Raw genomic sequence first — 14335 nt, forward strand, 5'->3', positions numbered from 1 at the left:
GACGACATCTAAGTATTTACCAGGGAAGGAACGAATGAATGTTTTGGATTGGATAGGATAGATAGATGGATGAATGTTTATAATGTAGATTTTCTTTCATTTTTACACGTCAACGTCGTCGTTATTCGCTGTCATTGCAGCTTAAAATTTATCAGCAAATTAATAACGTTGTTTTGCATACAAACACACTAGGACAAAAGCAACAACAACAACGTCTACGTGGTATGTTGCATGTATAACTGACTGACTTGACTGCATCACGTAGCAGTTGCAAACGAGTAGTGTTAGCTGCAGTAGTTGTACTTTGTCTAACACTACAACATTCTTTAAATAGTTGCAACAAAACATTGTGGTAGGCAATGCAAATTTACACACACATACACACACTGTCTTATATTAGATGAATCATTTGAGAAAATTGTTTGAGCTTTATTTGCCTGACAGTGGACACTGACTGACTAACTAACTGACTGTGAGTACTTGTGTTCGCTTGGCTGCCTCCACACTGGTCAGTTGTTTTGTGCATTTTCACTTTAACACAACAAAAGCTAAGTAAAACAACAACAACAAAAATTAAACTAATCTCTTTCACATCATTTCCTAAACATGTTTTTAATAAGTTTTTATATAATTTAATTAAGTTTTTCTCTCTTTCTTTCACTCTCTCTCTCTATCTGCTTTTGCTGCAACATATGTATGTTTTTCTATTTGTTGTTCGTATCACATGAAAATCTCGTCTACAAGCTGAACGATTAAATGTATGGATATGTGATAATTGGATGATTAGTATCTGGTGAGGATTAACAAACAGTAAAAACACTAAGTTGCTTTTACGAATATTTGATGCGATTCTTTAGCTGCTTATAGCTACAGACATGTTTAATGCGAAAGGACATTGTGAGACTGGGAATATGGCAAGATGATGGGGATGGATGTTGCAACCATGTTATTGTTCAATGTATTTAATTGTGTTTAATGTTTCATATGAATATTGATAAAAGATTTATCTAGTAAATTTGCTGAGTAAAATTGCTATAAAGATTATTTTTTTGTATATTTTGTCTGGCTGGCAAAAAAGGGGAAATGGTTTAAGAATTACTTTTGTTGTTTTTTTTTTAGCATAAAATAGCTTTTTCCTTTCTTCATTATCTTATCACTAAAAACCTACTTTTTCTCTTACAATTTAGATTTTCAACAGAAAAAGCTTTGAAAGACTCAATTTTTGCCGATTTTTTTTTAAACTGCCTTTCATTGTGTTTTGCATTTCAACTGAAATTGAAAAAACTGATATTTTTTAAGCGAACTTTCAAGTAATCAAAAAACTGACCTTTCACTGTTTTTTTTTTTACTAAAAATCCAGTTTGTTGGTAAAAAACAAACTTTTATATTAAAAAACTGAAAAACTAAGTTTTCACTGCAAAACCTTAATTTTTGCTTGAAAACTGACTTCTCATTGAAACACTGTCTTTTCGTTGAAAAACTGATCTTCCACTGGAACGCTTTTTTATTGAAAACTGTTTTATTAATAATAAAAACTGACTTTAATTTTTCACCAAAAAGCAAATTTCTAATCGAAAAAAAAAAAAATTTTGCTGAAAGACTGATTAAAAACTGACTCGCTGAAAACTGACTTTTCACATAAACTGACTTTTTACTTATTTTACTTTTAAATAATTTTTCACTGTAAAATCATTAAAAATTTCTCCAACAAAAAACTGATTTCTCATAAAAAAAAAACTTTACACAGAAAAACTGACTCTTCGTCGAAAATTTTGTCTTTGTAAAATCACTAAAAATCTTTTCAATAAAAAACTTTTAGAAAGAAACTAAATTTTCACAGAAAAACTGACTCTTCATCGAAAAACAGACTTTTCACTAAAACGGATTTACACTGAAAAATTAGTTTTTTTTGACATGAAAACTGACTTTACACTGAAAAAGTTTTATTTTATTGAAAATATTTTTTTTTTACATACTGAACTTTTACCGAAATTTCTTTTCACCAAAAAACTGACTTTTTATTGAAAAACTGTTTTCTAATTGAAAAAAAGTTTTTTTTTGGAAAAATTCATTAAAAAACTGAATTGTTATTGAAAAATTAATTTTTCACAAGAAATGGGTTTTGCTTGAAAACTGAATTTTTGCTGAAAAACTGATTTCTCAGTGGATAACTGACTTTTCACTGTGTCAGTTTTACAGATATTTCTGATAAACTCGCTTAGAAACTGTCCATTAATTTGTTTAGAAATAACCTTTTTTTTCTAAAAAAACTGACTTTTAACTGAAAAAACAAATTTTGCACTGTTAAATAGTGAAAAAAACTGTTCTCTCTTTTTTCTAAAAAACTGACTTTTAACAGATTTTTCACTGTTAAATAGCTAAAAAACTGATAACTCACTAACAAACTGACTTTTCACTGAGAAAAAAAACTGATTTCTTAATGAAAAACTGACTTTCCACTGAAAAACTACTTCTTCACTGTAAAACTGTCGTTACTCTAAAAGCTAATTTGTTTAAAAAATAACTTTTTTTTCTAAAAAACTGACTTATCACTGAAAAAACTGATTTTGCACTGCTAAATAGCTAAAAAACTGATTTATCTTTTTTTTCCAAAAAACTGACTTAACAGATTTTTCACTGTTAAATAGCTAAAAAAACTGATAACTCACTAACAGACTGATTTTTCACTGAAACAAAAACTGATTTTTTAAAGAAAGACTGACTTTCCAATGAAAAACTGCTTCTTCACTGCAAAACTGCCTGTACAATGAAAAACTGACTTTTCATTGTGAAATTGTCTCTTTATTGAAAAATGTATTTTTTAACGAAACAAATTTAAATTTGTCTCCTCACTTCAGCTTTAACGTGATTTGGCCCACGGGTGGTATGAGTAATTTCTATGTAATTTATGTGCTCATTTAATACTATTTTATATCAAAGTTTTTGGGATCCAATCTGTGTTCTATAGAACTAATTTGTAGCCTTAATAACTAAGCTTCACTTGTACTTTAAGAAACGTTTTAAAATTTTACCCAAATTTCTAAAAAAACAGAAAAATTATAAAAGGACTACGGAAGGTATGAGTAATATTTTTCTTAATAAAATTTTATACATTTTTTTTATATTCCGTTTACATCTTTGCTTTAATGAAAACCTGTGATTAGCCTAAATCATAATATTAGCTTTTACGGTAGCTAATCTCTGATCCTGTTGTAGCGCCTATGAAATTCGATCAAGTGACCGGCCGCAAAAGCACACAACTAACACACACATACACTCATGATATTAATAAACTCATAAACATTTTTATAGATTAATCTTAATCCACAGCTGTCGATAAAGACAAAATTATGCATAAAACAAAAAAAACATTAAAAAAATTGGAAAAAATTAATAATAAATAGTGGAAAATGTTGTTGAAAGTTTAAGCCAGTGTTAAGCGCTAGTGAGTGGATGAGTGAGTTGAATAGTAGACTAGAAAATATTAATAAATTAATATATTTGAACAAAAAAAAACCCAAACAGCAGCAATGTAACACTAACAGAAGTTGTTGTATTATGTTTGACTGGGTGTTAATATTGTTGTGAACATGCAACTTTAACGAAAGGCCGCACCGAAAAAAAAACAGAAGTGTTGAATTACGGGTGTGTATGTCTGAAACAATAAGTATCTATGTAGTAACTACTCCTATAAATGTTTGTATATGTTAATAATAATTGTGTAATTTCCTGCAAGCATGAAGTTTACTAAACAGAAGATTGTTTTGTTGCATTTGAAAACTTAATAATCCTTATTTAGCATAAACTCACGCAATCATAGCAAGTAAATCGATATGAAAATCTTGCATTTTAAGTCTCAATATTTTATTCAATTGCAAACACTTGTTTGCAGCTGAAAATGTTAAAGAAAAACTTCACACCTTTGCTAAATGTCTGTTTCAATGTTTGTTTGTTTGTTTGTTTGTCTGCCAGAGTATGACATCTGCTAATTTTAGTGATATTTAACGCTTAATAAATATGTTTATAAAAAGTTTATTTATTTGTGTGTTTTTTTTTTGTTGCAGCATAAAATACATTTTATAAATTCCATGATCTAATCACTATAAAACAAGTTTTCATAATTTATTTTCAATAATAAAAAAAAGTGTCAGAAATATTACAAATATCTCCATTAATTTCAAATAAAACAAATTGTCTAAAATTTATTACTCAGCTATCAGGTTCAATAAAAAATTTTACAAAAATATTTAAACAACAATTGAAATAAATTAAAAATAAATAAATAATTCTAAAAATAAAAATTATATTGACAAAGTATTTATATAAAAACAGTATTTTCATTAAAAATAAACTGATTTCTCACTGAATAACTGACTTTTAACTGATTTCTCTCTAAAAACCTTACTGTTGATTAAAGATCTGAATTCTCTGATTTCCTACTATAAAACCAAAGACCTTACTTTCGATAAAATTTCATACTGAGAAACTGATTTTTTTTGAAAAACTGACTTACACTGAAAAACTGTCATTCCTTAAAAAATTTATTGGAAAACTGACATTAAAAAGGATATTTTTCATTAAATACAGACGAATAACTGAATAACTAACTAACTAACTAACTAACTAACTACTAACTACTAACTAACTAACTAACTAACTACTAACTAACTAACTAACTAACTAACTAACTAACTACTAACTAACTAACTAACTAACTAACTAACTAACTAACTAACTACTACTAACTACTAACTACTAACTAACTACTAACTAACTAACTACTAACTAACTAATAACTAACTAACTAAACTAACTAACTAACTAACTAACTAAACTAACTAACTAACTAACTAACTAACTACTAACTAACTAACTAACTAACTAACTAACTAACTACTAACTAACTAACTACTAACTAACTAACTAACTAACTACTAACTAACTAACTACTAACTAACTAACTAACTACTAACTAACTAACTAACTAACTAACTAACTAACTAACTACTAACTAACTAACTACTACTAACTAACTACTAACTAACTAACTAACTAACTAACTAACTAACTAACTAACTAACTAACTAACTAACTAACTAACTAACTAACTAACTAACTAACTACCTAACTACTAACTAACTAACTAACTAACTAACTAACTAACTAACTAACTACTAACTAACTAACTAACTAACTAACTAACTAACTAACTAACTAACTAACTACTAACTAACTAACTAACTAACTAACTAACTACTAACTAACTAACAACTAACTAACTAACTAACTAACTAACTAACTATTAATTAACTAACTAACTAACTAACTAACTAACTACTAACTATCTAACTTGACTGACTGTTCACCAAAAACTAAATTTTTGCTAACAACTGACCTTTTACTTTAAATATTAACCTTTTATTAAAGTTCAGTTCATTTGAGATTTTAAATATTTTTTTTATTAACAAAATTGTTTAATTTATTTAATAAATAATTTTAAGTATTTTTAGCAAAGTTTAGTAAAATTAAAATAATTCTATAAATAATAAATTAATACTCACATCGTATTTATTTGGCCTCATTGTACCCATTTATTTTGCATGTAATTTGGATTCGCATTCGGCTACGGTTTGAAAACTTTAACAGTCAACATTTAATTTATTTTTATTTATTTATTTTTTATTATTATTTAATTATTTATTAAAGATGCTAATATAATTATGAATAATTTATTTATTTATTTGTTTTACTATTAATTATTAGTATTATGATTACTGTAGCTGTTGTTGTTGTTGTTTATATAAATTTTATTAAATATGAAATATTTATTTTATTTATTTATAAATTTAAATTCATTTTTATTAAATTTTTTCAATATTATTTTTATATTTTCTATTTAAATTTATTTATTTTGTTTACTAAACAAAACAAAAATAATAATAATAATAAAAACGACAATATTTGTGCAAGTGGAGAATTGTTTTGGTAGTTGATATTATTTCTCCAAAGCTGCTAAATTAAAAAAACAAACAAAATAAATGCCTGACTGCCCGAAAGAAAAACTGACCGCTGCCACATTTAAATATAAGCGTTAGCAAGCGTAGAATGAATGATTGAGTGAGTGAGTGACTGACTGACTGAAGTGTTTTAAAATAAATTTCATATATTTCGTAAAAAAATAACTAATATTCATTCTGCCATTAAATTGTTTATTTTGTCTGAAGGGTATAAAGACAGCAATTTGGTCGTACGTCTAAGCTGGAACTTATAGATTAACACAGCATTTCGGCAGGCGTAATAAAGCTTTTGAAATTTTAATTTAAATATTTTTCTTTATACTATTTTGTTTTTATTTAAATTCCAAGCATTTTTAACATGAATTTCTTTGTTTTATTTAAACAATTAATTAAAATCAATAAATCAATTACTAAACAGGTTGAGTTGAAGAAGTACTTTGAAAAGATTCCATTTTTGCTTAAGGGTTAAAAAAAAGTATGGCGAAGTATTTCTGCTATAAAAACCTGGCATTTGATTCAGTTAAACAAATATATATATATAATTTTAGTAGACTAGACTATAGATTAGACTATAGACTAGACTATGGACTAGACTATAGACTAGACTATAGACTAGATTATAGACTAGACTATAGACTAGACTATAGACTAGACTATAGAGTAGACTATAGACTAGACTATAGACTAGACTATAGACTAGACTATAGACTAGACTATAGACTAGACTATAGGCTAGACTATAGAATAGACTAGACTATAGAGTAGACTATAGAGTAGACTATAGACTAGACTATAGACTAGACTATAGACTAGACTATAAATTAGACTAAAGACCAGACTATAGACTAGACTAAAGACTAAAAACTGGCTTTTTAATGAAAAACTGCTTAAGAACGGAAATCTCATTGGAAATCTTGAACAAAAAAAAACTATAAAACTGCCTCTTTACTGCGAAACAAATTCACTGAAAACTTATTTTCTACTGAAAACGCTGACTTTGACTGAAAAAATGGGACTTCTCTATTTTCTGCTGAAAAATTGTTTTTTTGAACTGATTTTCCGGACTAAAAACTATCTATTCACTGATAAACTAAGATTTCACTGAAAAACTGACTGTCCACTGGAAAAATGTTGTATCTTTTCCTAAAAAAGTGTTTGTGTTTGAAAATCATTGTAGTCTTAGTGCTGTAGTGTTAGTTAAAAGAGTTTAAAGCTCCAGAATCTGTTAGTAGTTCAAAGAAAATATTCTTTTTGAAGTCTATTGCAAAGCCAAACATTTAAAAAGTACCAGCAATAAAGTACCTTGAAGAGTGACTCACATTGTTGTTGAGTAGAAATATTAAAGATTTTTATCTTAAAGAGCTTTATACAGTCATAGTCAAAAGTATTTACACAAACTAGAAATTGAAGTTTTCCTAATTTTAAAACTTTGTTGACTTTTCTATCAAAGCTATAAGAACTATAAATAGAAATGAATGAAATATTTCTTAAAATATTTGTGTGACTTATCGTGTTTTGGCAAACAGCTTTTTAAATCTAGAATATTCTATTTCAACTACAGTTGCTAATGATTGCTTGAATTTAAAGTTTTTAATAATTTTTTTTTTTTTGAATTTAAAGATTTAACTGATTACACTGAAAATTAGGCTTAAAACAAAATATTACAATAAAATGACCTAGAAAACTACAAGAAGAAAAAACTAAAACAAAAATTAAAACACAAAAAAACTCATTGCAGTTTTTCAAGGGTATAAAAGAAGAAATAGTTCGTTCATTCGTTCATATGTAATATATGTATTTCTATGGAAGTTCCGTGAGTTGGAAACCACTTCCGTAAATGAGTTTTAAGGCAAATAAAAACAAAGTTGCCACCTTTTAAAAACAAAAGCGTGACTAGCAGCTATAGTTCTTTTTGCAAATTTTATTTTTATGTTTATTTTTTTTTTTTAAGCTGAAAATCCCAATAAGAATTAAGTTTTCTTTATGTGTGCTTTTGTCTCTATATTTAAAGGTTTTGTTTGTTCTAAAGGGATTTAAATTAAAACGTTTTTATATATATTTTCCGTTTAAGTACACAATAGTAGTATTATTCTTTGCTTGATTCCACTAAATATGGGTCAAAAGTATACACAGTTGTATTACACATTACAGTTGTTGTAGTAGACCTTTTTGTTTTAATAGTATAGTCATGTAATGCTTATTTTTTGTAGGATTTTGTTTTTGTTATTGCTTTACACAGTTGTTAAACTTTTTTTTATAACATTTTTGTGTTTTTGGACTTTTTATTTGAATACTGAGCTGGGGCCAAACAACAACAGAAAAAGGACAGAGAAATACTAAATTTTGAAAATCAATAAGGAACAACGAGCTCATACACGCAATTCGGTCGATAGGTCAAACTGCCAAAGGAAAATGTACAACCGATGATGATGAGCATGATAAAGAAAAAGGATATATGAAGAGTGGTTAAAAAGGATATTAAGGAAAATTTTGTATAGAAAGTAGAATCATGTGTGTGCTGCAATTAAACAAACACTCTGAACACACTTTAGACACATGCCACAATTACAAAACTAAATACACTTTATTAGTTCAACAACGGGTCTACTGAAGGAAATAAAAAGAACTGAACAAAACTGAAGAAGGTATCACTATAATGATGATGATGATGACAATGACGCAGTATTAAAGCCTTAAATGGCTTTAATGACATTAAATATTTCAATAAGAATAATGAGAATAATTGCTCGTAATTCAAGCAGAACCAATTGTATTTTATACACTTTAATGTCTTTTATTTGTTGAAATAAACCCACATCACTGGCACTTACAACTCTCAACACTCACAAACACACACTTTTTAAGATTCTTATTGCTTAAAACGAAATATTATTTTATTTCATTTAATTTTTATTTTATTAAATAAAAAAGAAGGATAAAACCACAACAACCACGTGAAAATGCCGGAAACAAAATCGATTGCCAGCCAGCAATAGCAGAAAGCAATGTTTGTAATGGTGCGGTTTTTTGTTCAAATTCTTTTCACTACTTTTAGGGGTGAAACTTGAAACAACAGGCCACAGAGAGTGAGTGAAAGAGAGCGTGTGCTGACAAACACAAAACAGCTAAGAAAAAAAGAGCAATAAATTGTCAAAAATTTTGTTTAAAAAACACTTTACATGTTGAAATCTCAAATGAAAAAAACTATATTTCCTTTAGAAACCTTTTAAGAAAATCAAATTTTTTTAGGTTATAACAAAAAATTGTTTTAAATTTAACATTTAATTAACTTAAATGTTGTTTAAATTTGCCTTAAATTCACGTTTTAGTTTAGTTTTTATTTTCAAACTCTACTTCCGTTGTGTTTTGAACCAGGAAATTGTGTTTTATTATCCAGATTTTGTTCTATTAGTTTTAACACCAAACGTGCCTTATCGCCTAAAATCGCTCACTTTTTTATTGAAACATTTTTTGTATATTTTTTAAGGTTTTTTTTTTTTGCAAGAAGAAAAATTCACGTAATAATTGATTTGTATGTCACGAATGTCACAAGTGTCAAAATAAGATTTTAGTTTTCTCTCTTTTTAATTCCTCTCTCTCTCTTTTGTTAGTGATTTTAACTGTTTATTTTAGCTGTTTTCTTGCCTTGCAGATTTGTCTTTAACGAAATGAACCGACATAAAAATAGAGTTGTCAACGAGAAAAGGTCTAAAATCTCTCTAGTTAGAATGTTGAGGGGAAACTGAACTGTAATACTGAAGGAATTTTAATGGGATTAATAATTTTTCGAACAGAACAGAACTAGAATTGCACTAGAATAGAACTAGAACAGAACTAGAACAGAACTAGAACAGAATTAGAACAGAACTAGAACAGAACTAGAACAGAACTAGAACAGAACTAGAACAGAACTAGAACAGAACTAGAACAGAACTAGAACAGAACTAGAACAGAACTAGAACAGAACTAGAACAGAACTAGAACAGAACTAGAACAGAACTAGAACAGAACTAGAACAGAACTAGAACAGAACTAGAACAGAACTAAAACAGAACTAAAACAGAACTAGAACAGAACTAGAACAGAACTAGAACAGAACTAGAACTAGAACAGAACTAGAACAGAACTAGAACAGAACTAGAACTAGAACAGAACTAGAACAGAACTAGAACAGAACTAGAACAGAACTAGAACAGAACTAGAACAGAACTAGAACAGAACTAGAACAGAACTAGAACAGAACTAGAACAGAACTAGAACAGAACTAGAACAGAACTAGAACAGAACTAGAACACAGAACAGAACTAGAACAGAACTAGAACAGAACTAGAACAGAACTAGAACAGAACTGAACTAGAACAGAACTAGAACAGAACTAGAACAGAACTAGCACAGAACTAGCAACAGAACTAAACAGAACTAGAAAGAACTAGAACAGAACTAGAACAGAACTACAACAGAACTAGCACAGAACTAGCACAGAACTAGAACAGAACTAGAACAGAACTAGAACAGAACTAGAACAGAACTAGAACAGAACTAGAACAGAACTAGAAACAGAACTAGAACAGAACTAGAACAGAACTAGAACAGAACTAGAACAGAACTAGAACAGAACTAGAACAGAACTAGAACAGAACTAGAACAGAACTAGAACAGAACTAGAACAGAACTAGAACAGAACTAGAACAGAACTAGAACAGAACTAGAACAGAACTAGAACAGAACTAGAACAGAACTAGAACAGAACTAGAACAGAACTAGAACTAGAACAGAACTAGAACAGAACTAGAACAGAACTAGAACAGAACTAGAACAGAACTAGAACAGAACTAGAACAGAACTAGACCAGAACTAGAACAGAACTAGAACAGAACTAGAACAGAACTAGAACAGAACTAGAACAGAACTAGAACAGAACTAGAACAGAACTAGAACAGAACTAGAAACAGAACTAGAACAGAACTAGAACAGAACTAGAACAGAACTAGAACAGAACTAGAACAGAACTAAAACAGAACTAGAACAGAACTAGAACAGAACTAGAACAGAAATAGAACAGAAACTAGAATCGGAACTAGAACAGAACTACAACAGAACTAGAACACTCATCTGGAATTGATTCATAATTGGACATAGTTACGAAAAACACTTAAGTCGTATAATTTGTTTAAAAATTTCGGTAATCATATTAAAAAGTGCTTGTCGAGATGCTCGGTCTATAATTGACCATATAATAAATCTGATATATTTCCAAAAATTAGTTCATATCGGTTAGGTTAACATATAGTAAAGCTTTTCGGCAGTAATACTTAATGCACAATTCTTAAAACTTTTAAATTTCACAATATTTTATATACCGATGTCTGGTTATCTACCTAGTTCTTGGCCATTTAAACAATTCAGTCAGTCCATCACCCATTTTTCGTACGTTCATTCATTCATTCATTGATTGATTTTAACACTACATTTTACAACACAAAAATTCTTTTAATTCGTAGATATTATTATGAGAGAAATAGAATGACAATGATTGTTGGTTTTATTTGATTTGTTAAACTATGATGTTATTTTCAGCAGTTTTATTCATATTATGTAATAGGTTTCCAACGTTATATAATGAGCTTTTTTTCTATATATTTTTTTGGTTTGTCACTTTTTCGTTAATAGTTGATGAATGGCTGGCTGTCTGTCTGGCAGGTGAGGAAAAATGATAAATTTGTTTAACGGTTCTGAAATTTTTTTTTGTGTACGTTTAGTATTTTTTCATTTCACTAATAAAATTTTTGTTTGTTTTTGCTTTTCTTAAGGTGTTTTTTTTTTCTGTTTTGTATCTTGACACACGTCGTTTGGAAAAAAATTTGTCGTTTTAGGTTTTTTTTTGTGTTTTTCGATACAAGTTGAGTTGTGAACCCAACCAAATGCGACACGTAACTGAGGCACTGTAAAAAGCAACACACAATATCTTGGCCATGCAGCCAAGACGAATGAAAAAAAGTGTATAAAATATACAAAATAAAAAAGTTTAAAAAGTGTATAGAAAACTCTGAACACCGCACAGCTCACCACAGCACTGAGTATAGAATAGCAGCAAAGCGTAGCACCGCCGCACAGCAGACAGTAGAGGCAGTAGTTGTAGTACAACTACTACTTACTATATTGTTTGGCTCTTAGCTCTCCAGCCAGAGTCATCATCATCATCATCGTCGTCATCTGCACTCCAAATTGAGTAAATGCAGACAAACAGCAACACCAGCCACCCACCAACAACTAGCAGCAGCAGCAGCAGCAATAATAGTCTGCAACGTCGCCAATCATACCACAACAACAGCAGCAATAACAATGTTTAAAACTTTAAGTTTTTAAACTGCAGAGGATTAAGCATTATACATGGAGGACTTTTGCTTTTGTTTTTGTTGTGTTATGCTCTATTTTTGTCTTTATTTAGCTCTCTAACTCTCCTAACTTAAACTCTCTTAACTCAATTTATTTCACTCTTTCCTGAGCACAGTTCTTGTGCCTTTTTTTCCAAAAAAAAGGAAATTGAAATGAAAACAATAATAAATAATAACAGAACCCTCAAGAAATATTCAAATCGTACACTAATAAATAAATAGTCCAACGGTGTCTAAGCTTTTCTGGCTTAAATATGTCTGATAACTTTAGGCCATAAACTGTAACAGAAGTTTGATAAATGTGTGCAAGTTGCTGTTGCATGGGGTTTAAATTGCTGTAGTCATCCAACTGTTTTGTTGGTCAGTAGTTTAAAAGCATGATGATGGGTTGTTTGAGCCGAAAACTTATTAATAACATAATAATCCACTGAACATTTTTGGCCGATTTTATTAAGACTAAGGCTTAGCTTTAAGATTTTGTATCTGATGTCGATAAGAAAATGTTATGGAATTTGTCAAAAGTGTTTGAGACTCTATATGAAAACTATAACCGACTGAATTCGTTTAAATGAATGATAAAATGTGCAACGTTCTTCCCACAGACCTTAGAAAATTTTCTGAATATTTGGTATATTGTCAGACATCAAACATGTCGGCAGAGTATGTTCAATAGTTAAAGAAAAGTAGGGTTCGCAGCAAAAGGATTTTTTAAAATTATGTTTTTGACACATCCCTCAGTTGATTCAGTCGATTTAGATGACTAAAGTTGAAAAAAAAATATATATTTATATATATGTATTCGGATCCAACTCTTCTTTCAAACTAATTAACAGAGACTTCACGAGACTATATATTCTAAAATTTGGGGGAATTGCTTATCCATGCTATGCTTCTTTGGGTTCCTATTGTATGATCTTTAAAAGGATTTTAGGGCGGGCGATAATCAAACTTCTGATCTGTGACTAAAACTGGAAAACATTTATCTTCTCTCCTCTAGACTGTTGCACAGTGTAATATTAATTACATCTTTTTAAAGTCCAAAATGAATATTCACAATTTTTGTACTTTGCCCCCTCTATTTCCGTCCAATCAAAAATTCCATAGGTAACAAAACACTGGAAACTTTTATACTGGCGTCTAAGTATTTTGTTTTTAAACTGTTTTTTTTTTTTTTTAACAAAAATATTGTTACTAAACGACAAAAGAGTTGTTAATTAGTTTTATAAATGAGACCTTTAAAAGCATGCTTTTGAAGATAAACAAAAGTTAAAAACGTTTATTAACAATATATTTTTTTTTTTTCATATAACAATGACTTTTTGTAGAAATAATGGAAAGTTTTAAGGTTTTAGTAAGACCAGCTAGGAACAAAATGTTCAATAAGAAAATCTTAATAAATTAAGTTTTTAATAGTCGAAAACTTGTTTATATCAAGAAGATAGTAATCGTTTATTTTAGGTTTATTACGCACATCAACAACTTTATTAAACATTTTTGAATATGGGAGTATATATATAAAAGTTATGCAAATTTTTAAACCCGCTTTTAATGGCAAACCCTATTTAGAGCCCAAACTTAATACAACATAAAACGTTTAGCTCCAGGCAGCAACATACAAGCAACACTAACACTCAAATACATTTACATTTTGCTGCAGACTAGAACATGTTTAACAGTAGCAGGAAATGTCCAGATTACAACTAACATACATACATACATGTGTGTGTGTGTTGAACACTGGCAGCCAGACAGGCAGGTGTCCCTTCATGCTGTCTGATTTTCCAAAAGCTTCTCACCGTAATGCTGCGAAAGTTAGAGGGGAATAACACCCAACTGTAGAACAAGTTTTGGCAAAGCTTTTTTCGCCAACATGTGATATTTGTTGGGAGAAACACTTAAAAAAATAAAAAAAAAATTTTGGTA

The 14335-nt window shown here is 29.0% G+C and overlaps 2 protein-coding genes across 3 annotated transcripts in view; one reads left to right on the forward strand and one right to left on the reverse strand.

Annotated features, from left to right (window-relative positions):
• Window positions 1-11923, reverse strand: part of LOC119600643 (serine-rich adhesin for platelets) — a 68664-nt gene extending 56741 nt beyond the window's left edge. The window contains exons 1-2 of one of the 2 annotated variants that reach the window (XM_037951028.1): window positions 11629-11923; window positions 5562-5780 (exon numbers count right to left, since the gene is read on the reverse strand). In XM_037951028.1, coding sequence (XP_037806956.1) covers window positions 5562-5563 — 2 coding nt within the window. In that variant the 5' untranslated portion in view covers window positions 5564-5780; window positions 11629-11923. The remainder of the gene's footprint in view (window positions 1-5561; window positions 5781-11628) is intronic. The other variant, XM_037951029.1, reaches the window with a different exon arrangement.
• LOC119600644 (probable E3 ubiquitin-protein ligase bre1) overlaps window positions 1-14335 on the forward strand; it is a 188554-nt gene that overhangs the window by 64890 nt on the left and 109329 nt on the right. The gene's annotated exons all lie outside the window — the stretch shown is intronic.

This window comes from Lucilia sericata, unplaced genomic scaffold (genome assembly GCF_015586225.1).
Source record: "Lucilia sericata isolate MDLA Ls3-8-SP2 unplaced genomic scaffold, ASM1558622v1 Contig000118F_arrow, whole genome shotgun sequence".
Taxonomy (NCBI): domain Eukaryota; kingdom Metazoa; phylum Arthropoda; class Insecta; order Diptera; family Calliphoridae; genus Lucilia; species Lucilia sericata.